The sequence below is a fragment of the Lissotriton helveticus genome, chromosome 3_2 (assembly GCF_964261635.1).
Source record: "Lissotriton helveticus chromosome 3_2, aLisHel1.1, whole genome shotgun sequence".
NCBI lineage: Eukaryota > Metazoa > Chordata > Amphibia > Caudata > Salamandridae > Lissotriton > Lissotriton helveticus.
This window is the reverse complement of record NC_136062.1, coordinates 48,662,580-48,687,894: the sequence shown is the minus strand read 5'-3', so window position 1 is coordinate 48,687,894 and position 25,315 is coordinate 48,662,580. Positions and strand designations below refer to the sequence as shown.

Here is a 25,315-nt window from a genome sequence, read left to right as displayed (position 1 = left end):
AACTGCTTGGTTGCGGCCAGAATTCCTCCGCTGTGCTGGGAAAATCCACGCGTGTGCTGTTCGGACGGCCTGCGGCCCTCCTCCGCACACGCCCACCATGACGTCAAACGGCCGGGAGTCGTCCGACGCACGGAAGCCTTTAACATACCACTCAAAAGGAAATAATAGTAAATAAATTAAATTAGCTTGAGTGTTAATTTATATATATATATATATATATATATATATATATATATATGCATATATATATATTTGTTTTAGATCTATAAAGTTATATTAAATACAAATATTATGTTTAGACATTAAGAACTTGTTGCAAAAACAATTTGATTCAACTTGTATATGTTTAATAAATGCTTACATTATTTTATATTAATACAAAACACTCAGCTAATATTTAAATGTAATAAATATAAGTTCAACATTTGAATGCTACTGAGGGCTGACGTTTTAAAATAATATTAAATTAGCATACTATATTCTTAGTGGTTAATTATTTAATAAACATTACATGTGATGAATTTATGTGATGTACATTTCATTTTATTAGTTCTTGGCTAATTTTACATGAAAATATGTTTGCTATATTTTTTAAGAACTAATAAACGTTATTAAATTTCCCTGGTTTTGCAATAGAGAGATTTCCACTCTGGTGCTGCATACTCTACCTGTATGTGCAAAGTTACTAGTAGCAACTTTACAGTTGTAAATTCAGCTTTAGATATCTCCACCTCCTGAATTGAGGAGGTGAAGACATATAAGTCTGCAATTAGGAATAAATCTACACTCGGAAATGATGAATAGCAAAAACGTGCAGACTTACACCTAAGTGAAAGAATAAATCTAAACGTGTACTTTTACATTTGTGAATTGGGCTAATTTTATTGACTACTGCATGGAACATTTATTTCTCTACTTCAATTTTACAAAATAAAGGTTACATATTTAGCCAATTATAGAAAAAAAAACAATTTTCGCGTGTTTACTAAAAAAATGATTAATCACATTTCCACCTTATTTGCAGTCATTTTCCAAATAAAATTTTATACCAAAAATTGCTTCTGCTGAGAAAATTCTATATATAATCTCGAGGTCAATCGTTTTTGCGCACAAGGAGTTCGACCCTTGAATTTTTTTGAGCATTTTACGTAAGAAATGCCCAACGCTTCATATTAACACAACATATTAAAACTGTTTTTCACACTTTTTCAGAATTAGGAATTGAATCAATGTTATAGTACATGCCGACTGTTTCTACGACACCAACGCATTTGCTTGTTATCATTCCACTTTTTTCAACAGTTTTTAATTGTTAGAATATTGGAATGTTTTGTCAGAATAAAGAAATTAAGATTAAAAGGCATTAACAGTCATTTAGAACTTCATTGAACTATAAACTAACGTACGTCTATTTTCATTTCTGAAGCAGTTGGCCTTCTTCTAAATGTTGTTTACTGAAGAGATTATAATGTGGTTCTTTTCTCAACAGGTCATGAGCATGGTCTCTGGATTTGGCCCCTTAATTATTGCTGGGATATTTTCTGCAACACTTTCCTCAGCTCTGGCATCACTTGTTAGTGCACCAAAGGTTTTTCAGGTAAGATTAGAACCAGTTAGTCCAATATTATGCTCTTCAATTGACCTTTGACAAACCATTTTTTCAAATCAATCATGATGATAGAATTTTGACAATTGCTAATTTCGTCTGTCAGCTAAAATGTAGATTATTGATAAAGTGTGTAATGCGGTTATTTGTTGCAATCTGTAAACACTGGGTCCGGATTCACAAAAAACATACCGGCACGTCTGAGAGGAGCAAAGCCTCCCAGGTACACCTGTGTGTGCCCTTCTCTTGGCCAAATATCCTGATCCAGAAGCCAAATTAAGGCCCAGGGGGTGGGCCACACCACGTGCACAGCTAACGAGCTTCGATTTTGTGGCCAGCCCTACATACCATGACCCATATCTATAGGGAGACCGGGCCTTCTGATGCCAGCCCGCTCCCTACATATTCTAAAAATAAATATCTAGAAGGGATAGAAATTTACTTCAATTTATTTTCGTGTACGTGCCCTTTAAGTCTTGTATAGGCTTATGGGTGTGGTACCCATAAGCCTATACAAGACTTAAAGAGTGATTTCCTTCGTATCCTTTAAGTACAGACAGGGACTATTGTTGTGAATCCTTCATTATTATTCATTTATCTTGTGTGGCAGCCTTCAGATAATTTGAACCTCACCTGATCTTGCACTCTGTAAAACTCTGAATGCCTGCATTATTTTAAACTTTTAAAAACCAAATATACTTAATTCAGCTTTGTAAATTGGCAGTTAATTCCACGAAAATAAGGAATGCATGAAGAAAGTGCTACCAGAGACACCTCTCCCTTTGGGGGTGTATTCTGTTTCCTAGACAAAAACGAGGGGCTGCATAATCACATTTCCCTCGAGTCTTGAATGCCGCAGTGTGTCAACAGAGCAGGCTTGTGGACCAGTGACAGAGAAAGGGATGGAACTACTGTAAACATGAAGCTAGGACACGCTCAGTGCAGCCTGGATTGTACTGTGCTCAGCACAATTACAGAACAGTGCAGAATGCCTAATGTGTCTCAAATAGTCTCAGGTGTGAGGAAAAACAATTCTAAAAGTTCTAGTTATCGAGCGTGTGTATCAATCACTGACATTTATAGAGCGCACTACATACCGTAGGGTCTCAAGGCGCTGGGGGAGGGGGGGTGCCGCTACTGCTCGAACAGCCAGGTCTTCAGCTTCTTCCTGAAGGAGAGGTGGTCTTGGGTCAGGCGCAGGTCGGTCGGGAGGGAGTTCCAGGTCTTGGCGGCCAGGTAGGAGAAGGACCTTCCTCCTGTAGTCGCTCTTCGGATGCGGGGGACGGCGGCGAGGGCGTGGTTGGCTGATCGGAGGTGGCGTTTGGGAGCGTAGAAGTTGATTCGGCTGTTGAGGTAGCTCGGGCCTTGGTCGTGTAGGGCTTTGTGTGCGTGGGTGAGGAGGCGGAAGGTGATTCTTTTGTTGACGGGGAGCCAGTGAAGGTCTCTCAGATGTCCGGAGATGTGGCTGGTTCGTGGAATGTCGAGGATGAGTCTGGCAGAGGCGTTCTGGATCCGCTGGAGTCTCTTCTGGAGCTTGGCGGTGGTACCGGCGTAGAGGGCGTTGCCGTAGTCCAGTCGGCTGGTGACGAGGGCCTGGGTGACGGTCTTCCTGATCTCGGTGGGGATCCACCAGAAGATCTTCCGTAGCATGCGTAGGATGTTGAAGCACGCCGAGGAGACGTTGTTGACTTGCCTGGTCATGGAGAGGGAGGAGTCCAGGATGAAGCCCAGGTTGCGTGCATGGTCTGTTGGTTTGGGTGCGGTGCCCAGGGCGGGAGGCCACCAGGAGTCGTCCCAGGCGGAGGGTGAAGAGCCCAGGATGAGGACCTCCGTCTTGTCGGAGTTCAGTTTCAGGCGGCTGGTCGTCATCCACTCGGCTACCTCTTTCATCCCTTCATGCAGGTCGGCTCTGGCGGCGGCTGGGTCGTTGGTCAGGGAGAGGATCAGCTGGGTGTCGTCGGCGTAGGAGATTATGCTGAGGTTGTGTTGGCGTGCGATGGCCGCGAGGGGGCTCATGTAGACGTTGAAGAGGGTGGGGCTCAGAGAGGATCCTTGAGGGACGCCGCAGATGACTTCGGAGGCCTCTGACTTGTACGGTGGAAGGCGGACTCTCTGTGTTCTTCCGTCGAGGAAGGAGATGATCCATTCCAGTGCCTTGTCCTGGATTCCGACGTTGCTGAGGCGCTGTACTAGGGTGCGGTGGCAGACAGTGTCGAATGCCGCGGAGAGGTCTAGGAGGATGAGGGCCGCTGTTTCTCCGTTGTCCATCAGGGCTCGGATGTCATCGGTGGCGGCGATGAGGGCGGTCTCGGTGCTGTGATTGGCTCGGAAGCCGGACTGTGAGGGGTCGAGGGATCCATTCGTCTCGAGGAAGGCGGCCATCTGCTTGTTGACGGTCTTCTCGATGACTTTGGCTGGAAATGGGAGGAGCGAGATGGGGCGGTAGTTCTTGAGTTCGGTGGGGTCCGCTGTGGGTTTCTTGAGTAGAGCGCTGAGTTCGGCGTGCTTCCAGCTCTCAGGGAAGGTGGCGGTGTCGAAGGATGTGTTGATGATGTCTCGCAGGTGGGGTGCGATGACAGCGTCGGCCTTGTTGAAGACGAAGTGAGGGCAGGGGTCAGTCGGTGATCCGGAGTGGATGGAGTTCATCGTTTGGATGGTGTCTTCGGTGCTGATCGGGGTCCAGGCGTGGAGGGTGGTGGTGGGGGGTGGTTGTTCGGTCCTGGTGTGCGTTGGTTGGTTGTTGAAGCTGTTGTGTATGTCTGCGATCTTGTTGTGGAAGTATGAAGCGAGGGAGTTGCAGAGGTCTTGCGATGGGGTGATGTCGTTGTTTCCTGCGCTGGGGTTGGATAGCTCTTTCACGATGTTGAAGAGTTCCTTGCAGTTGTGTGCGTTGTTGTCCAACCGGTCCTTGAATGCAGTTTTCTTGGCGGCGCGGATCAGCTGGTGGTGCTTCCGGGTGGCCAGCTTGAAGGTGGTCCTGTTGTCCGGTGTAGGTTCCCTTCTCCAGACTTTCTCGAGGGCTCGGCAGTTCTTCTTGGAGCTCTTGAGTTCGTCGGTGAACCACGGGGCTTTCTTGCTGCCGGGTCTGCTGGGCGGGGTCCTTAGCGGGGCGAGCTCGTCCGCGCAGATGCTGATCCACTTCGTGAGGTTGTCGGCAGCCTGGCTGGGGTTCGCTGAGCTGGCAGGAGGGTGCTGGCTCAGGGAGGTGGCGAGCTGGTCTGCTGTGATCTTGTTCCAGCTTCTGCGGGCGGTCTGTTGCTGGTGGTGGTGGGTCGTCGTTCTCTTGAAGGTGAAGTGGACGCAGCTGTGGTCCGTCCATTGAAGCTCTGTGGCGTGGCTGAAGTCGATGTCTGGGCTGGAGGAGAAGACTGCGTCGAGTGTGTGTCCGGCGAGGTGGGTGGGGGTGGACACCAGCTGCTTGAGTCCAAGATTGGCGAGGTTGTCGAGCAGGGAGCTGGTGTTGCGGTCGTTGTTGTTCTCCAGGTGGAAGTTGAGGTCCCCCAGGAGGATGTAGTCAGCGGAGGGGAGGGCATGCGGGCTGACGAAGTCGGCGATGTCCTCGCTGAATTGTGTGCGTGGTCCCGGGGGTCGGTAGATCAGGGTGCCTCTGAGGGTGGTGTTCGGGTCGGTGTGGATCTGGAAATGCAGGTGTTCGGCGGTGGTCAGGGTGTTGTCGGTGCTGGTCGTGAGCCGGATGGTGTTCCTGTGGATGATGGCGATGCCTCCTCCCATCTGGTTGGCGTTGCGGTCCCTCCGGACGATCTTGTAGCCTTCTGGGATAGCGATGGCGATGTCGGGAGCTGAAGAGGCGTTCATCCAGGTCTCCGTGAGGAAGGCGACGTCAGGGGCTGTGGCGTCTAGGAGGTTCCAGAGTTCGATGGCGTGTCTGTGGACGGAGCGGGTGTTGAGCAGGATGCACTTGAGGTGGGTGCTGCTGGTGTTCGACTTGGCGGGTGCTGGTGTGAGGCAGGTCCGGGTGCAGGAGAATTTGCAGGCGTGGCAGCTGAAAGGTCCGTGGGTGCCTCGTGGTGAGGCTTGGTGGCATTCGGGGAGTCGGCCGGTGTTGAGTGCGATGAGGGTGGCGGCGGTGTACGTCAGGCGGGTCGGTCGCGGCCGGGGTCTTCGTGGGCCAGGGGTCCTGGCCCTGGGCGCGGTCCGGTCGCGGACGGGCGCAGACGGGCTTACCTTTGGCGCGCCTTTGGCGCACAATCGGCGCGCCCGCTGCGCGTTCGCACGGTCGCCATATAAGGCGAAGTGCGCGGGTGGGCGGAGCAGCTGGGAGGCGGGAGCGGGGAGGGAACAGAAGGCAAAAAGGGGCGGGGTCAGCGGTGGTGGCGGGAAGCGGGGAGCGGGGAGGGAAGACGGGGGCGGCGAGGTAGGCGGGCAAACAGGAAGGAGAACGCTAATACGGGCACAAGCTGACAAAATACAGGCACAAATGGATATCAAAAACGCTAACACGGGCAAAAAATACTAATTAAACAAGCACAAATGGAGAACAAAACAAAACAAAACAAACGACAGCAGGGTCAGCCGGCAGCGAGGCAGGCAGCGAGGCAGAGGGCAGGCGATGGGGCACACGCAGCAGCTGGTGGCCGTGCGGCGCGGGGGTGTCCCACAAGTGGGTCACACTCACCAGCGTCGCACGGTCGCCATATAAGGCCAAGTGCGCGGGTGGGCGGAGCAGCTGGGAGGCGGGAGCGGGGAGGGAACAGAAGGCAAAAAGGGGCGGGGTCAGCGGTGGTGGCGGGAAGCGGGGAGCGGGGAGGGAAGACGGGGGGCGGCGAGGTAGGCGGGCAAACAGGAAGGAGAACGCTAATACGGGCACAAGCTGACAAAATACAGGCACAAATGGATATCAAAAACGCTAACACGGGCAAAAAATACTAATTAAACAAGCACAAATGGAGAACAAAACAAAACAAAACAAACGACAGCAGGGTCAGCCGGCAGCGAGGCAGGCAGCGAGGCAGAGGGCAGGCGATGGGGCACACGCAGCAGCTGGTGGCCGTGCAGCGCGGGGGTGTCCCACAAGTGGGTCACACTCACCTGCGTCGCACGGTCGCCATATAAGGCCAAGTGCGCGGGTGGGCGGAGCAGCTGGGAGGCGGGAGCGGGGAGGGAACAGAAGGCAAAAAGGGGCGGGGTCAGCGGTGGTGGCGGGAAGCGGGGAGCGGAGAGGGAAGACGGGGGGCGGCGAGGTAGGCGGGCAAACAGGAAGGAGAACGCTAATACGGGCACAAGCTGACAAAATACAGGCACAAATGGATATCAAAAACGCTAACACGGGCAAAAAATACTAATTAAACAAGCACAAATGGAGAACAAAACAAAACAAAACAAACGACAGCAGGGTCAGCCGGCAGCGAGGCAGGCAGCGAGGCAGAGGGCAGGCGATGGGGCACACGCAGCAGCTGGTGGCCGTGCGGCGCGGGGGTGTCCCACAAGTGGGTCACACTCACCTGCGTCGCACGGTCGCCATATAAGGCCAAGTGCGCGGGTGGGCGGAGCAGCTGGGAGGCGGGAGCGGGGAGGGAACAGAAGGCAAAAAGGGGCGGGGTCAGCGGTGGTGGCGGGAAGCGGGGAGCGGGGAGGGAAGACGGGGGCGGCGAGGTAGGTGGGCAAACAGGAAGGAGAACGCTAATACGGGCACAAGCTGACAAAATACAGGCACAAATGGATATCAAAAACGCTAACACGGGCAAAAAATACTAATTAAACAAGCACAAATGGAGAACAAAACAAAACAAAACAAACAACAGCAGGGTCAGCCGGCAGCGAGGCAGGCAGCGAGGCAGAGGGCAGGCGATGGGGCACACGCAGCAGCTGGTGGCCGTGCGGCGCGGGGGTGTCCCACAAGTATGTTAGAAATCAGGACCTGTTTGCAGTGTCCCCCCCTTTTTGAACCCATTTGAGACCCCTGGTTGCTGGTTTTCTGACTCTGAGAGCATCCTGGCTCTGCTGAGCAGGCCCAGAGCCAGTGCTGTTGAAAACACACACTGTTATAGTGAAAACACATACATGCACTATGGGTACACTATGTATTAGAGTACAATTATCATTGGCATGGCCTAGCCTATAAGTCCCTAGTAGATATTAGGGCGGGGGCATGAACACTACCTATATGTTCCTACTATACAATAGGATATGGCAGTTTGGAGCCCAGCAGCCCTTTCTGCACTTGCCTGTGTGCACTGCTCAGCACCCAAGGTGATTTTAAATGCAGCTCTGACTAGCAGCTCTGTTTTTAAAGTAAATTAACTGCAAACTCGAACTTGGTGGTAGGGGCACTTAAAAAGTGATAATCTACAATATTGTTACTAATTAGGTATCTACTAGGTGTCCCAGGGGTGGGGGTCATGTAATTATGAGCAGGGTCCTTATGAAAGATGTTATATATACCCTGGGGTTAGAGAAATTTCACTTTACCCATTATAGTAAAGTGCCTCCCAAAATCGACTCTGGTGATGTGAGCACTGTGAGGATCTACACCATTGTTGCATGTTCAGGGCCTCCAAGGTCTCCCCTAGGTCTCCCAGGAGTGGGTGGGGGTCATGTAACCATAAGCAGGGCACTTATATTAGACGCTTTATGTTGATGGAACAATTGCATATTGCAAATCCTAAAATATTCAGCCTTCCTGCTTTCTTCCCTGATTGGTCAGAGTTAACAGGATTAGCCAGGCTGCTTTGATCAAGTGATACATGGCTCATCCAGGTAAAGGCTATCTGATGGAGAGGGCTATGCTACACAGGAATTCCAGAGCAGTGGGAGGGAATGTAAAGCATGAAGCTTCAACGGAAGAATAGGACATGCAGGGAATGGCAGATCTATCTACCCCATCCCCTCTGACCCAGCCAGATAGGGGACTTAAGGAAGGAATCTGCAAATGTTACGGGGTGGAGAGCTACGGAAATAAGCCATACTGAATGTTGGTCTCATTAGTTCTTCATGTTCTGCTGAGATTTCAGTAATGTTGAATTTTTGAGAAATAGTGCTTTCTAGGAGAAGATTATGCCACACTTTGGAGGGAGTGGTAATGCTCTGGGTGTTGCCTTGCACCTCATTGGACAGGAGTGTTCTCTTGCTTGACCCTAGAGAACACTGAATAAATATGTTAGATGTGTAGAGCCTCTCAGGTCTGCTGCTTGAAACTAAGAGAAGAAGGATTGCCATGCTGGAACCATGATTTGCATCATCAGACTCTGCAATCTGACTGACAGGCCTGCAGCACTATCTGGAACTACAGCCCTCTGGATGTACTTTGCTTCTATAGGATCAAAGAGTGGACTCCCTGCAAGCTACAGGTTAACAGAGCTCACCTGCATCATCACCACCAAGAATCTCCTGCCTGGAGTATGTCGAGTGGACTTTTAATGGTTTTGTTCAGGTGCATTGTGGGAATTGTGGTCCCAAAGTTTCAAGGATCATCTTGGAGCTTCCAGACAGACCCTTGGTGTTTTGGACCCTTTGGACCCTCATGAGGAACTTCAGGAAGAAGTTACAGAAGTTTGGAGAAGTTTGGAGCAACTGTAGAAAAAAGCTACAGAAGGTGACTGACTCAACAGCGAGAGCCAAGCCGGCCACTTTCAACTGCGACTTGGCTTGGATTCCAGGATTTTCCTGCTGAAGAGCTCTGGAGGTCAGACTTCCAGAGTTTGACCGGGAGCTCCCTGAAAGTGAAGCCGGTGAACCCTCACCAAATCTAGTCCAGTGAAGAGCATCGAGGGACCCCAGCTGAAAATGCTCCAGAAAGGTTTCTAAACCCAAAGGTAACATTTTGACCAGCGTCTCATGCTCAGTGTATCTATGTAGGGCTCCATCTCTCCTGGCCTGAAAGTTAGCGTGACCAGATGTCCCAGAGTGGGCTATAGGTTTCTAAGTGCTAGAAAGTATTTATTCTTTAGACATTCATATCTCCAGTTCTCTATATTGGATTTCTGTCATTTTGGTGTCATTTTAAAGATACAAATAGTTCCTATTTTTATAAAATGGTGTGATATTTTTATTGTGTGTTGCCTCTTATTTACTGAGTTGGTGTTCTTGAATGCTTTACATACTTGTTTCCTGAGTTAAGCCTGCCTGCTCATAGCCAAGCTACCAAGGGTTGAGAATGGGAATAATTTATTGAGACTTATAATAGACTGGGTTGGTGGCTTTATTGCCAGCGGTAGGTACCTACTAATAACCCACCTTCCAACATTTGGTGTTCAGCGGTGTGGATACGGACTTTTGTTTTAAAGTGCACTTTACTGTAAATTAAGTTAAGATCTTTCAAAATCCTCTACATTGTCTTGGAACAAAGCTTTTAATTTAGGATTTTTTAAACCATACTAAGCTGATTTGTAATACATTGATTTGATTTTTCCAAAGTTGTTCTAAATCTGATTGATAGTTGTTGAGACCCAAAACTAGGACCTGGCTAGACCGACTAAACTCAAGCTGGCTGAGCTAAGGATACATTGTAGGCCTAAGGTTCTACCTGCATCCAACAAGATTAGTAAGGCAGGTTTGATTAAGTCACTGAGGACCTGGTCTGGGGCAGCAACAGAGATGTAAGGGGAGGGTGACTCTCCCAGCATCATCCACAAGGGTGAGGATGATGCCTCATTCATTGCTTCCAATAGTAGGTACATAATTTCCAGAGGTGGGAGAGGAGGTTTTCCCACACAAGGGATGGGGATGTCCCTAAGAGTAAGGGAGCTAGTCCTAGAAAAGAGGAAATATGAATTAGCCAGGGAGCAATGGGAGGAGAAGAAAGCAAGAAAAATGGTGGCAGAAATAACGATGAAGAGCTTGAGATTTACAGGGGTGGTGAGTTTGTCCACAAGCTTCCCAAGGAAATAGTGCCAAAGTACACAGAGGAGGGTGACATTAACAAGTGGCTGACTGGATGTGAAAGGACCCTAGAGATGAGGGGTGTCTGCCCAAAGCTTTGGGGTTCACTCTTGTGGGTACTGATTCCAGAAGCTGGGAGGGATAGGCTCCTGACCCTACAGGGGGGATGAGGCACAATCCTACACTCACATGAGGCAATGCTTAGTCAAGATGTTTGGTATGACTCAAGAGCAGTACTAGGTGAAGTTCAGAGACACCCAGAAAGTGAGCACATGGTCCTGGGTGGACTTTGTGGACATTTCAGTTAAGGCACTAGAAGTCTGGATTGTTGGTAACAAAGTAAACACATATGAGGGACTGTATTGTTTGTTTTTGAGAGAACACTTTTGACTCATTGTGCTGAAGAGAAGTTACGCCATTATCTAGTGGGCTACATACTGTCTGTTCCTAGAGAGCTGGGAGAAGCAGCTGGTGAGTGGGTGAAGAATCGGATTCTCACACAGCCCCAGGTGGGAGACTCCAGAAAGTGGGGGTTAGGCCCACAAAAGCCTATGGATGGAGGTGATACGCACACCACAGGGAATGCCTCAGTACACCAGAACCCTAGGAAGGAGAGTAGCTCCCACCTCACCTCTGGGAAGCAGAGGCAGGGGGATCCCCGGCTGAATAAGAACCTGGATAGCAGGGTGTGTTAGGGGTGGCCCGCATGTTCCAAGAAGGTGGTTAGCACTGGGCTCTCCAGTGTAGCTGTAGAGGACACTTTCTCAGATGAGGAGATCCTCCTAGCAAATATTTGGGAGACAGAGGCAGATGGTAAACTGGTGATCCCTGAGGGTGGGAGAAGGCACTTTCACCCCATCCAGATGAATGGAATCCCTGCCACTGGCCTGCGAGATACCTATGCCAGTCACACTATCGTGAGTGACAGGTTGGTGTCCCCAGTGATATATGTGCCAGGAGAGACAAGGAGAGTAAGGGTAGCCACAGGTGAGGTCACCACCAAACCTTTAGGCTTAGTCCCCCTAGAAAGGGAGGGTACCTTTAGCTGATAAAAGTAAGTTAGGCCCCCTTACCATGTTGGTCATTGTGGGGTTGCTCAAGTGCTAGGTAACCTCGGTGGGTAAGCTGGGTGTTGCCCTAGCACAGCTGGGGATAGAAGAGGTGTGTCCCACACAACCCCCATTAAAGAGAGAGGATGAAATTGGAACAGTTGAGAAGAAGTTTAGGTTTAAAATAGGTCCTGTTACTATAGAGTTGGGTCATCTTCCCAGGTGAACTGACCTTAGTAGGAGGATGGAAGACCGAGTAGGCCCTGCAACATTCCAGACTGATTCTTGTACTTTCTTCCTCGCCATACAGATAAGGGAGACTCTCCCTGGGATGGGCTGAGTCTCCTGGGCTATTGACTGGAGGGTGGGGGGGGGGGGGGGGGAGGCTGTGTTAGAAATCAGAACCTGTTTGCAGTCCCCCCTCCACTTTTTGCCCCATTTGAGATCCCCGGATGCTGGTTCTCCTATTTTTTTCTGGAGTTTTTCTGGAGTTTTATATAGCACGAACTCGAACCGAAGGTATCAGAGCGATTTGCATGAGTACAAGTTGCGTAACAGACGGACACATTCATTTTGTTAGGCAGGGGGAGATTACGAGATTTGCCCAGAATCGCAGGATGTAGAGAGTCCCTGTTGAGCAGACTCTGAGAGTGCCCTGGACTCTGCTGGGCAGGCACAGTGCCAGTACTATTTTGAAAACACCCACTGTTATAGGGAAAACACACACATGCACTGGGGTACTGTTGGAACTGGCCCTTCTTGCAGGGTCATCCTCAAACTTTTTGCTTCTTCCTCCCTTATTTTTCCTGACCCGTGGCTGTTGGCAATAGGACTCTGCGCACTTTACCACTGCTGATCAGTGCTAAAGTGCATATGCTCTCTGTGTAAATTGTTATTCTGATTGGATATACATGTTTGGCATATTTGTATCACCATGAAGTCCCTAGTAAAGTGCACTGGGTGTGCCAGGGCTGGTGATGACAAATGCTACTAGTGGGCCTGCAGCACTGATTGTGCCACCCACAGGAGTAGCCCTAAAATGAGGTCTCAGGCCTGCCACTGCAGTGCCTATGGGCAGTTTAGAACTGCCATGTCCTCCTGGTCAGTGTCCCCACTGACCAGGCCTAACCCTTCCCTTTTTGTGCACATCAGTCACCCCTATGGAAGGCCCAAGGTACCCCCCTGGGCAGGGTGCAGTGTGTGTAAAAGGTAGAGCATGTACTAGTGCAGGTGACATGCTCTGGTAGTGAATGGCAGCCATTTTCGTTTTTCACTACTGTAAGGCTATCTTGCTCCATAGGTTAACATGGGGGATGCTGGCTACAGTGGTTAACAGCATTTCTTCCCATAGGAACAAGATAGGACATAAGTATCTAGTATCCCTGAACTCAGAATTTAATAACACATCTTTTAGGAAAGGTTGTTTTTAAATCCTGTGTTTGAGAACAGCACTTTTAGAAAGTTGCTGTTCTCTTGTCTGACCCTTCTGTGTGCCTGGGCCTGTTTGTGTATTGACTGTCTGGTTTGAGAGTGACAGGGGCTGGGGAATTCCCCAGGAGGGAATTCCCCTGGATGAGTCAGCATTAGGCTGAATGACTGCATTTGCAACTGGAGTAGTGGGAGGAGTTAGCACATGGGCTGAATAGGGCTGTGCCTGCCTTCCACAATGCTGGCTCCGCCCCCCTGCTGGGCAGCTGAAGACCCTGCCCCTCACTCTGAAAGGAAAGATGCAGCCAGCAAAACAAAGTGCTCAGGATCCACCCAGAACTGGTTTAGACCGGGCTCAGGGCCCACATGCACCAAGAGAACAAAGACTTTAGGGGTATAAGTACAGGACCCCTGACAACAGAAAATTAGAGCATCCTGGAAATCAAGAAGGAACCTCTGCCAAGGAGAAAGCTGAAACTGAAGAAGGAAGATTGTCCTGCTGTTGCTCTGCTGGACTGACCTGTTGCTTTGCTGCCAAGGAGAGGGGAAGGACTTTGCTGTTGAGCTGTGTCACCTGTCTTGAAGGAATCTCCAAGGGCCTGAGAAGAGCTGGCTCCCTGTTTTGAAGTCCCAGGAACAAAAGGACTTCACCCCCAGCTTCCCTGAACTCTGCTGAGAGAGTTCTGTCCTTCCTAGAGTGCTTGATCCAGTTGTGGGGCCTCTGGAAGTTGTACCTGAGCTGGGAAGCTTGAAACTAAGCTTGAGTGACTTTTGAAACTGAAAAGTGTCGCATCGCTCGCTTGCGGAGCGCATCCCCGACAGTGCGAGAAGTTCCCCGCCGCTACGGAGGTCGAGATCGTCGCAGCACCTGACGCCGCTGCCAGAGACGTCGCATCCTTCGTTTGCGGGACGCACCAGACCGGTGCGGGAGAATCGAACATCGCTGCGAGTATCGTCGCAGAGCCTGTCGTCGCTGGGTGAGAACGCTGCACCGCTTGCTTGCGGACCGCATCACGTCGCTGCGAGCATCGTCGCAGAATCAACGCATCGAGGAGCTGCGAGAGAGAGGATCCCCGCTGGACCGCGCATCGTCGCCCCGTAGATCGTCGCAGCCGCTACGAGATCGTCGCATCGTGCCTTTGCGAGAACAGACTTCCTACGGAACCTACGCATCGGAATCCATACAAGTGGCCTTCCTCCCCATACAGACCGGATTCGTCGCAACACGCCCGCTGCTGCAGCGGGGCTGTCGCATCGCCTCCCCAGGGTCCCAGGAGCAACGCATCGCTTGTTTTCCACCGCACCAGCTTCTGCTTTTGGAACTTTGTTGCAACTAAAAGGTACTGTGAGTAAACGTGACGCAACTGTGAACTTTTCACGCATCAGTAGAGAATTCTATCGCAACGTAGAGAATTCTAACGCAACCTTAAGAACTCTTTTTGAAACCATATTCTTGAACTGTGTATGTTGGATTTTTGTCGTTTTGGTCTTGTGTAGTTTAGATTAAAAATACCTTTATTTTTCTAAACTGTTGTGGAGTCAGTTTGTGGTGTTTTCACTGTGTTACTGTGAGTGTTGGTACAAATACTTTACGCATTGCCTCTGGTTAGCCTAGACTGCTCGTGCCAAGCTACCTAGTGGGTGAGCAGGGGTTATCTCAGAGGGTTATCTCCTTGCCCTGACTAGAAGCAAGGGTCCCTATTTGGACAGTGGTACCTACCTCTGCCAACTAGAGACCCCCAGATCTAACAGGTACACTATGTATTAGGGTACACTTACCAATGGCATGACCTACCCTATACGTACCTAGAAGATAATACAGCAGGAGAATGAAAACTACCTATAAGTCCCTAGTATATAATAGGACATGGCAGTTTAGACGTCAGCAGCCCTTTCTCCACTTGCATGTGTGCACTCCTGAGCGTCTGAGGTCATTTTAAAAGCAGCCCTGCCTAGCAGTACTATTTGTAAATGTAAATTAACTGCAAACTCGACTTTGGTGGTAAGGGCACTTAAAAAGTGACAATCTACAATATTGTTACATATTAGGTACCCCCAGGGTCTCTCATAGGTGTCCCAGGGGTGGGGGCATGTAAGTATGAGAATGGTTCATATAAAAGATGTGTTATATACCCTGGAGATAGAGAAAGTGCCCATTTCACTTCCCCCATTGTAGTAAAATGCGGGGAACATCCTTTACAACGCAACTTTTACCACGCAGTGCCTTTACGACGCAACTATTACAACGCATGTCATTACAACGCATTGCGCTGGGGGCGCTCTAGGATAGGGAATAGATTTAATTTACTATCCAACACCTTCCCTAATATCCACGGGGACTGGAGTTGGAATAGTAAATTAAACTATTCACTATCCAGCACTCCTTAGCGCTATGCGTTGTAACAGCATGCGTTGTAAAAACTGCGATGTAAAGGCGTGCGTGGTAAAAGCATGCGTTGTAATGTCATACATCCGTAAAATGCCACCCAGAATCGACTTTGCTGCTGTGAACACTGTGGAGTGAGAATCTTTAGCATTGTTGCATATTCAGAGCAACCAAGGTCTACCCTAGGTGTCCCGGGGTCAGGGTAGTCCTGTAACTATAAGAAGGGCCCTTGTAAAATATGCACATTACAGCTTCCCCATTGTAGATGCTTAGACCCATAGGATAACATTGCAATAGTTTATGAACACAAATATGTTGCTAGTAATTGAATCACTATCATTCAAAGACTTAGGTGAATAGTATTGATAAATCCAACAATATGCAAATGTTCAATTTATCCTAAAATATACAGAAAATAAGTTATAAGACTTTCTTGACTGTAAGCCAAAATTCAGTCTTCCCAGATTGGTCAGAGTTAATAGGATTAGCCAGGCTTCTTTGATCTGGTGATCAGTGCTTCACCCAGGAAAAGGCTATTTGCTGGAGAGGGCTCTGCTACACATAAATACCGGAGCAGGGGGCAGGGGTTGCAAAGCATGAAGCTTCAATGGAGGAATAGGACAGGCAGGGAATGGCAGGTCTATCTACCCCCATCCTCTCTGACCGAGACAGTTAGAGGACTTAAGGAAGGAATCTGCAGGTCTTAGCGGGTTGAGAGCTATGAAAATAAGCCATACTGAGAGTTGGTCTAGAGAGCTCTTCATGTTGTGCTGAGATTTCAGCCATGTTGAATTTTGGAGGAATAATGCTTTCCGAGAGAAGATTATACCACACTTTGGAGGAAGTGCTCTGGGGTGTTGCCTTGCACCATATTGGACAGGAGTGCTCTCTTGCTTGACCCCATAGAACACTGAATAAATATGTTAGTGGTGCAGAGCCTCTCAGATCTGCTGGCTAAACTAAGAGAGAGGAAGAAGGATTGCTATGCTGGAAACTTGATTTGCACCATCGTCATCATACCCTGCCTTCTGACTGTCTGCGCCAGCTGCACTGTCTGGAACAACATCCCTGTGGTTGTACCTTGCTTCTAAGGGATTAAAGAGTGGACTCCTTGCAAGCCACATGTTAACATAGCACACCTGCATCATTACCACCAAGAGTCCCCTGCTTGGAGTGTGTCCAGTAGACTTTTAAGAGTTTTGTTCAGGTGCATTTTGGAAATTGTGGTCCCAAACGTTCAAGGACTATCATGGAGCTTCCAAACACTTGGATTGTGTTTTGGACTCTTTGGACCCTCAAGAGGAACTTCAGGAAGGAGTTCCAGATGTTTGGAGAAGTTTGGAACAACTTGGAAAAAAGCTCCAGAAGGTGACCAACTCAAACGCGAGAGCACACTGGCCACCTTCAACAGTGACCAGGCCCTGATTTGAGGTTTGTCCCGCTGAAGAGCTCCAGAGGTTTGACTCCCAGAGTTTGATCGGGAGCTCCCTGAAAGTCAAGCCAGCGAACGCACACCGAGTCCAGACTGGTGAAGAACAACGAGGGACCCCGGGCAAAAAAACTCCAGAAAGGTTTCTAAGTCCAAAGGTAAAATTCTGACGGGGCCTCCTTTTTTTAAGTTTAAGAAGCTTTATTAAAAAATGTTCATCATACAACATAGGGCAAAACATAACAATATATAATAATAGACATATGTGATCAAGAACATGCCAAAAACATATGTTTTCGATTTTAGGAGTTATAAGGGATGGAAAGTGGGAAGGAAGAGAAAGGAGAAAGATAAGATATGCTTTACAATTAAAGATAAAACTAGCAGAAAATACTCATTAGAATAAATACAATTAATCTATTTTTCATGACAAAAATGTTCAATATGTGAAAGATAATAAACAGAAGAAAGAAGGCAAAGAAACAAAGAAAGAAATTCATGGAGGTTAAAAGTTTTCTGACCAGTTATGGGAAATCTGAGAGAAAGAGATGTTATTTAAATAAACAGTCAGAGGTAACCAAAATAGATCTCTATTTATCTGAGGGTTACAACAGGAGGCAAAAGCAATGTCCAATCTGTGATAATGGTATACAGTATTACACCAGGATTTGACTGTGAGCTTATTTGGGCATATCCAATTAAGTGTGATTTGTTGAAAACCTAAAGCTAACATAAGGTCAAACAACCCACGTTCATGCGATGACAATCCAAGTGACTCTGATAAACTTCCCCGGAACAGGAGGGCATTCAATATGGGAATGTTTAGATTAAAAACTTTAAAAAACAAAGGCTACATTTGTGACCAATAGGAAGCAACAGGAGGACATGAAAAAAGAAGGTGATAAAGATCAGCTAAGGGGTGGTCACAGGACGAGCACAATTTCTTATTAGAGTGTGTAAAATTGGCATTGGAAATGGAAGTGAAGTGAAGTCTGTGATAGAGAAAAAACATAGATTGCGTGGTAGAGGCAGATCTAGATATTTACAATGATCAAGACCATATCTTGCTCCAAAAGTCAGTGCTCCAATCACAACCAAAATCAGATTCCCAGGCAATTTCTAGTTTAGTCTTAGATCATTCTGGGACAGTAGAATTGAGATATTTGTAGATGAGGGATGCCCTTGGGGATACTGATAAGATTCTAAGAAGCGCCTCCTGAATATATAGAGTATTTTCAGAAGGAAGGGAGTAAAGAACTTCCAAAATTGCTTCCATAAGTAATGAGAAATTATGAAGAAACAAACGGGGACACTTGAAAATGGTGTGGGATTGGGGAAAAGAAGGAGAAGTACCATCAAAGATATCCTGAATCCAGATGATACCTTTAGATCTCCAGGATCTACAAACGAGTCTATTATTAATGGTAAGAAAATGATTATGCCAAAGAGGAGAACGTAAAAACGTATTCCTAGAAATTCTCTTCGGTTGACAGTAAGGCCTTAGCAATGAGCAAGTGTGTTTGAATAATGGAAGAGATGTGAGACTTGTTTAGGCCATAAAAACAAGTACCTCCTGAAAGAAAAATGGGAACAAAGATGACGCTCGATACTTACATATAAAGGGCTGACAGAGGAAAATTTTCACTTGAAGCCAATAGGACGCTTGTCTAAGACAAATGTAAAACAAGCATTTACAATGCAACGGTTTCGCCTTTGGAAATGTTAAAGCTATTTGCAATGTAAATGACAATGCCATTTATTTATCTGTTTTCAAAACCAACACATAAATACAAATGTTGTCATTTACAATGCCAAAACATCAACTTAGATTGGACTGAATTCAGAATTTATTAAATTTGCATAGTAACTAAAACCATAGCAATACAGAAACTTAAAACCGTAAGATAAAATATACGGTGCACATTTATAGTATCCATAAGCATTAAAAGCTTTTAAATAAATTGCATTTCCAACAGTTAAAAAAGCACTTTGGTGCTAGTGCAGACTAGTGCTGGTGTAAGGAAAGCAGCCAGTGCAGCGTTTGTTGCCAAATCAACCGCTGCAATCAGTGCAAAAAGGTACTTTACAGGCAGGCGAAACCCAAAAATAAATGAGCAGGCGCCAGATGGCGGCTGGCACTGCTTATTTTATAGGGTGTTTGAGAGAGGAACCGCCAGAGACCCGGGGAAGAGGGCTGTGTGGGTCTAGGATAGTACTCCCAATGTACATGAATATTTTGGAAATGCACGTAGAGGAAGACAAATGTTCCTTCCTGAGTGAGGTGAATGTATAAGATAGCTTTAGGGTTGCGGAATAGAAGGGGGCGAGGTGAAACTTCACATGGGGCATAACAACGTATTTAATGCCAGTTTATTAACCGTGTTTGTTATGAAGATGATATAGATGTGTGTGTGGTAGGTTCTACAGTAGTGTATGGGGTCAGGAACTTTTAGGGTAAGTAAGAAGGCATCTGCATGCACGTACGAGGCAATGGCTCAAGTGGGCGGGATGAAAAGGAAACGACATTTTCCAATCTTTTTCAATGTTTACATTAGCAGCTCCCATACGTTTGTTAATAAAAATGACCGTTCCACTGTTAATGCGTACCTTCAGTATTGCACTATGCACCCCCGAGTGCAGTTCCCATGGTTTACTTTACGCACTTCAACTTGAGTGGAGGTACACATGGCCTTACATACGCACATACGGGTGGGAGGGGGCGTGAACGCCTGGTGTGTGCGAACGCTTACACGTGTGAGAGCTGCAAACAGTGCACCCGCGCGAGCGCAAGGGGCCACTAGAACAACTGGGGGGGGCGGTGTCAGTGACTCACCGGATTCTGACAAGCAGCTCCGCGTCCCCGGGGACGGGCACGGGGACGTCCGTCAGCAGGGTGCCCGCCTGGCGGAAGTCGGGGCTCAGCTTGGTGACCTGCAGCTTCTTCATGACGCTGGGGATAGACGAGCCCTGGAAGTCCATGAAGTGACGAGAGTAGGACAAGTCCACGATGGGCCGAGCCCGGTACCAACTCCGCCGCGCGCCGGCCAGGCCTAGCAGCGCCCGCGGCCGCCCCGCCATGCAGTACATGTCGCCTCAGCCGGGAGCCCGCACCGCACCAGCAGCCAGCGCTCCTCCGAGCGGACACAGGAAGGAAAACACGGCAGCGTGCGCGTGCTTATGTAAATCCGCGTGCCGCCTCCCCCAACTTTACAGGAGAGAAGGAGGTTAGCCAAGAACAGATTCTCTACAGCCAGTAAACAAGCTACGAAGTTCAGGACAGGCTGGGTGCCAGCCGTGCAACACTAGCCTCCACCGTGCAAACAAACCCCGGCAGGCGCGCGGTGCCCTGCCCTCCCTGACTTCTGTCCCGGATCTGCTTCTAATGCAGACCCCTGAACACAGACCCACTACAGAACCAAGGCACAGCCCATAAAAGCACGCGGACCCGGAAGCAGCCATGTGCACTGCCGTCTATGCACGCAGAGCAAGTGTCAGGGCTGCTGCATTGCAGTCCGGGAGAGGACACGAACGGCGGGAGGAGGGCGGGAGGGGGCGGGAGAGGACACGAACGGCGGGAGGGGGGCGGGAGAGGATACGGACGGCGGGAGGGGGCGGGAGAGGACACGGACGGTGGGAAACGTGCACAGGACAGCGAGGGGGGCGGAAAGGCACACGGAGGGGGCGGGAATGGACAGCGCATCTGAATTCACTTTCAGTGAAAGGGGAGGGAACGGGAAAAAACGTAACTCCGCCCTGGGAAAAAATCTCGGGAACGCCCCCGAATCTGGTCCGGCCTTGACGGACAGATCCGGCACCCAATGGCTAGCCTCCATTTATGGAGCTAGCCAATGAGAGCCGGGGGACGTTCCCGAAGTGCTTAGTGTCGACATAGGATTTCACCTGCGCTGAAAAGCTGCGCAGAGCGCAGCCTTTCGGCAGGCGAAACCCAAAGAACAATTGATGGACAGAATGTAGAACAATGTCATACATTCACCGCAGTAGAGAGATCTGGGCCTAAATCCATTATTTTTTTGCTCCCCGTGCCATTCCAGTTTGAACCCAGCCACATGCAAATCAGTCTGGACCCTGCACCCAATGCGAACAGTCCCGCCCGAACTGCCAGGCCAGGTCCTCCCTGGACTGAAACCAAGAATCCTACGACCGGTTTCAGGGTTTCACCCCTCAGCAGCAAGGATAGCTTGACTCCAGTGGCATGGTGAGCACGGGACCCATGTCTGGGCATACCCGTCCCACTCGGGGTGACAAATGCAAAAAGAACAATTGATGGACAGAATGCAGAACAGTGTCATACATTCACCCCAGTATAGAGATCAGGGCCTAAATCCATAGTTTTTTTTCTCCCCATGCCATTCCATTTTGAACCCAGCCATATGCAAATCAGTCTTGACCCTGCACCCATTGGGAATAGTCCAGCCCCAACTGCCAGGCCAGGTCCTCCCTGGACTGGAACCAAGAATCCTAGGACCGGTTTCTGGGTTTCACCCCTCATCAGCCAGGATAGTTTGACTCCAGTGGCATGGAGAGAATGGGACCCACGTCTGGGCACACCCGTCCCACTTAGGGTGACAAATGCAAAAAGAACAATTGATTGACAGAATGTAGAACAATGTCATACATTCACCCCAGTACAGAGATCTGGGCCTAAATCCATTGTTTTTTTGCTCCCCATGTCATTCCAGTTTGAACCCAGCCACATGCAAATCCGTCTTGACCCTGCACCCAATGGTAACAGTCCAGCCCGAACTGCCAGGCCAGGTCCTTCCTGGACTGGAACCAAGAATCCTAGGACCGGTTTCAAGCTAGCCTGGCTAATGAAGGGTAATACCCAGAAACCGATCCCAGGATGCTTGTGTCCAGTCCAGGAAGGACCTGGCTTGGCTGTTTGGTCTACACTGTTCCCATGAGACACAGGGTAAAGACTGATTTTCATATGGCTGGGTCTAAACTGGGGTGGCATGGTGAGCAAAAGAATAATGGATTTAACCCAGATCTCTTGATTTGGGGTGAATGTATGATTAATTCGGCATTCCATCCATCATTTGTTTGCGTAGCACTTGTCTAAGACAAAAGGCTTTATGATATAACCTCAAATTTGGAAAGTTTACCCCACCTATGATTTTTGGTTGTCTAGTGTGAGACAAAAGATTTTTTTTATTGTTCCATAGAAATTTGGAAAGAAGAGAATCAAGGTTTTTGAAATAGATAGAGGGAATATGAGCCGGAATCATTGAAAGAATATATAACATAATAAGAGTAATCATCATCTTATTAGAGTCTAGACAACCCCACCAAGAAAGAAAAAGAGGGTTCCAGTAGGAGAGAAGTTGGGAGATCCGTTTGAGAACTTCTTTCATATTTGTTTTAATCGAGATAGAATTGGTAAACCATATTCCTAGATATTTAATTTTGGAACTAATCCAATGGAATCCAGTTTGGTCGAAGTGTTGTTTAGAACAAAATTTAGTTATGGGGAGAATCTCTGTTTTATCCAAGTTGATTTTATAGCCTAATACCGCCAATAAATCATAGAATTCTTGTAATACTGGGGGGAAAGAAATTTCTGAATTAGATATAAAGAGTTAAATATCATCTGCGCAAGCAGAGAGCTTCAAGTGATGATCACCATATAAGACATCAGAGATAGAGATAGAAGTATTATAGCGAATGCGAGCTAGAAAGGGTTCAAGAATGAATAAAAAGAAGAGGAGATAAAGGGCAACCCTGTCTAACACCCCGATGAAGTGAGAAACTATTTGAAGCTAAACCGTCGACTATAGTGGAAGCAGTAGGTGCCGTATAAAGAGACCCTCTCTGTATTTTAAATTCCTGCAAGCACTTCACATACAGCGGATTTAGCGCTGTCCCTTGCATTGATTTCACGGCCGCCATCGCTAGCGTGAGGCCACGCCCACCCGCTAGGCCACGCCCACCCCCCCTCTCCCTAAATGTGCTTCCCCCGCAAGCGCAGCGGACGAGCGCAGCGGGAGCGCCGTTTGCCTAAGGCAAGCCCGTCTGCGCCCGTCCGCGCCGGGACCGGGCCCAGGGCCACAACTCCTGCCCGACCGATGCCAGATAACGACAGGACGTACACAAGCCACGACTTATTGGCACTTCAGCCAGCGCCCAACACTCGCTGTACAAAAATAGAACCTTCAGAATTACATAGCCAGTCTGCTACCTACTGCCCCCATTGTAACCATACAATACCTTTACGATTACCTGTCGTAAAAACGGCATCTGCAAGGAAGGGAAAAATAGCTGTCATAACAATTGCCCTTATCAATGCGCGCTCACTCGTTAAGCATAGGCAAGAGGTCTCAGACCTCATTACCGACTTTAAATTGGATGTTCTGTTTGTCACTGAGACATGGACCGATGAATCATCAGAGCCAGACTTAGCTATAGCAGTACCGGATGGATACAAAGCATACCGCCAGGACAGATTTAGACAACGAGGGGGTGGGCTGGCCATAATAGCCAGAGACTCATATCCTGTTAGAACGATTCCTATCCCATCCACATCCTGTGAAGCCATGCAGTTTGCCATCAAGTTATCACCTTTGTTTAACTTCAAAGGAATATTGATATATCATCCCCCTGGAACAAAAACAGCCTTTCTTAACAGCATTAACACAATGTTGGAATCAGTTGCCACTGAAAGTACATTTACGGTCCTAGGTGACCTGAATTTTCACTTGGACCAATCCCATCTAACTGACACGGTCACCCTAACTTCCGACCTGGAAATACTAGGGCTAAAACAACGGGTCACCTCCCCCACTCACTTAGCAGGCCACATTTTGGATCCCATATTCTCCAATTTAGAAGGCCTACAAATAACCAACATATTACCCCTGCCATGGACTGACCATCATGCTATTTTTGCTACTATCACCATCAATACTTCTTGCGATAATAAACCTACTCCCATCCCTCAAACGTCTTTTAAAGATTGGAAAAACATCAATCTGGACGAGCTAAGGTCAAAACTGGATCATACTTGCCCAGTACTGTCTGCTGACCCCAATTCAGCATTACTTCAATTTCACTCCTGGCTGGGTTTGGCCATGAATCAATCAGCCCCGACCAAAGAATTATCTAAAAATAGATCTAAACCCACTGCCCCCTGGTATAACGAAGAACTAAGGGCACAAAAGCAAATCAACCGGAATAAGGAGAGACAATGGAGGAAAACCTACGATATAGCAAGCAAAGCAACCTATAAGGAATCTTTAGCACTCTACAAAGCTATGATTACAAAGGCGAAAAAAGACTACTACTCTGACCAAATCCAAAAATCAAAAAATTCCAGTAGACGATTGTACCAAATCACAAAATCACTGTCAGGCAATTCCCCGGATCTCAATCCCCCCGTCACAATCTTTATGTGACTCCTTAGCCTTTTTTTTCTTTACCAAAGTTGACGATATCTATCAGGCATTCTCGGCAAAATCACTCCCTAGGACAGTTAATTCCTTCACTCTACCTCCAGCCAACACGTTCCCCAGCTTTCAACCAGTCACAATGGACCAAATCAAAATCATAGTGTCCACTATTAAATCAGGATCGGCCCTGGACCCTTGTCCACTCTCAGTGCTTCTGCCGGTAATGGACTCCATCATTCCATTACTTACCCAAGTCTGCAACTCCACTCTACTTGCAGGCACTTATCCAGACCCCTGAAAAAACACCCTACTAAAACCCCTGTTAAAAAAACCTTCCCTGGATAAAAATGAGCTAAAAAACTATAGGCCCATTGCAAGTCTCCCGTTTGTGGCTAAGGTGATCGAAAAAGCCATGAACATTCAGATTTCTGAATTTATTGAAAAACACCATCTCCTGGATGACACGCAATTTGGATTCCGGAAATACCATGGGACAGAGACAGCCTTGATTAAGGCGCCGATGATATCAGGGTAATCCAGGATCAGGGGGGAACAGCCATCCTGGTAATGTTGGATTTATCAGCGGCCTTCGACACGGTCGACCATACAATCTTGGTCGATCGTGTCGAGGGATTCGGAATCTGCCACTCTGCTAAAGATCTCATTGCCTCCTTCCTAGCCAAAAGGACGCAGGCTGTCATCTTAGGCCCATTTCAATCGGCACAACTTTCATCTCCCTGCGGAGTTCCTCAAGGCTCATCCCTTAGTCCGACACTTTTCAACATTTATGTGTCGGACCTTGCTAAAACCATCAAAGCATACGGGATGAGCCTAACCTCCTATGCCGATGATACCCAGTTGGTACTGGCAATCAAAGGTGACGGAGATCAAGTGGCCGAAAAATTTAAGAAGGGACTTGTTGACATAGGAGAATGGATGGCCACTAATTGCCTCAAATTAAACTCAGATAAAACTGAGGTGGTCATATTTGGACCTCTTCTCCCAGCCTGGCCATCAAGTTGGTGGCCAGATGCCTTCGGTACCCCTCCCACCCAACCGCCAAAGTTAGGAATCTCGGTATTGTGTTCGATGAAGGTTTACACTTCATGGATCATGCCAATAAAACAGTTTCCACAGCACATCTAAAACTAAAGATGATCAGAAAAATCCGAC

General features: G+C 48.0%; 1 protein-coding gene across 3 annotated transcripts in view; it reads left to right on the top strand.

The window, feature by feature from the left end:
• SLC12A1 (solute carrier family 12 member 1) overlaps positions 1-25,315 on the top strand; it is a 425,119-nt gene that overhangs the window by 173,317 nt on the left and 226,487 nt on the right. For all 3 annotated transcript variants that reach the window (XM_078684807.1, XM_078684808.1, XM_078684809.1), the window contains exon 12: positions 1,490-1,597. In XM_078684807.1, coding sequence (XP_078540933.1) covers positions 1,490-1,597 — 108 coding nt within the window. The remainder of the gene's footprint in view (positions 1-1,489; positions 1,598-25,315) is intronic.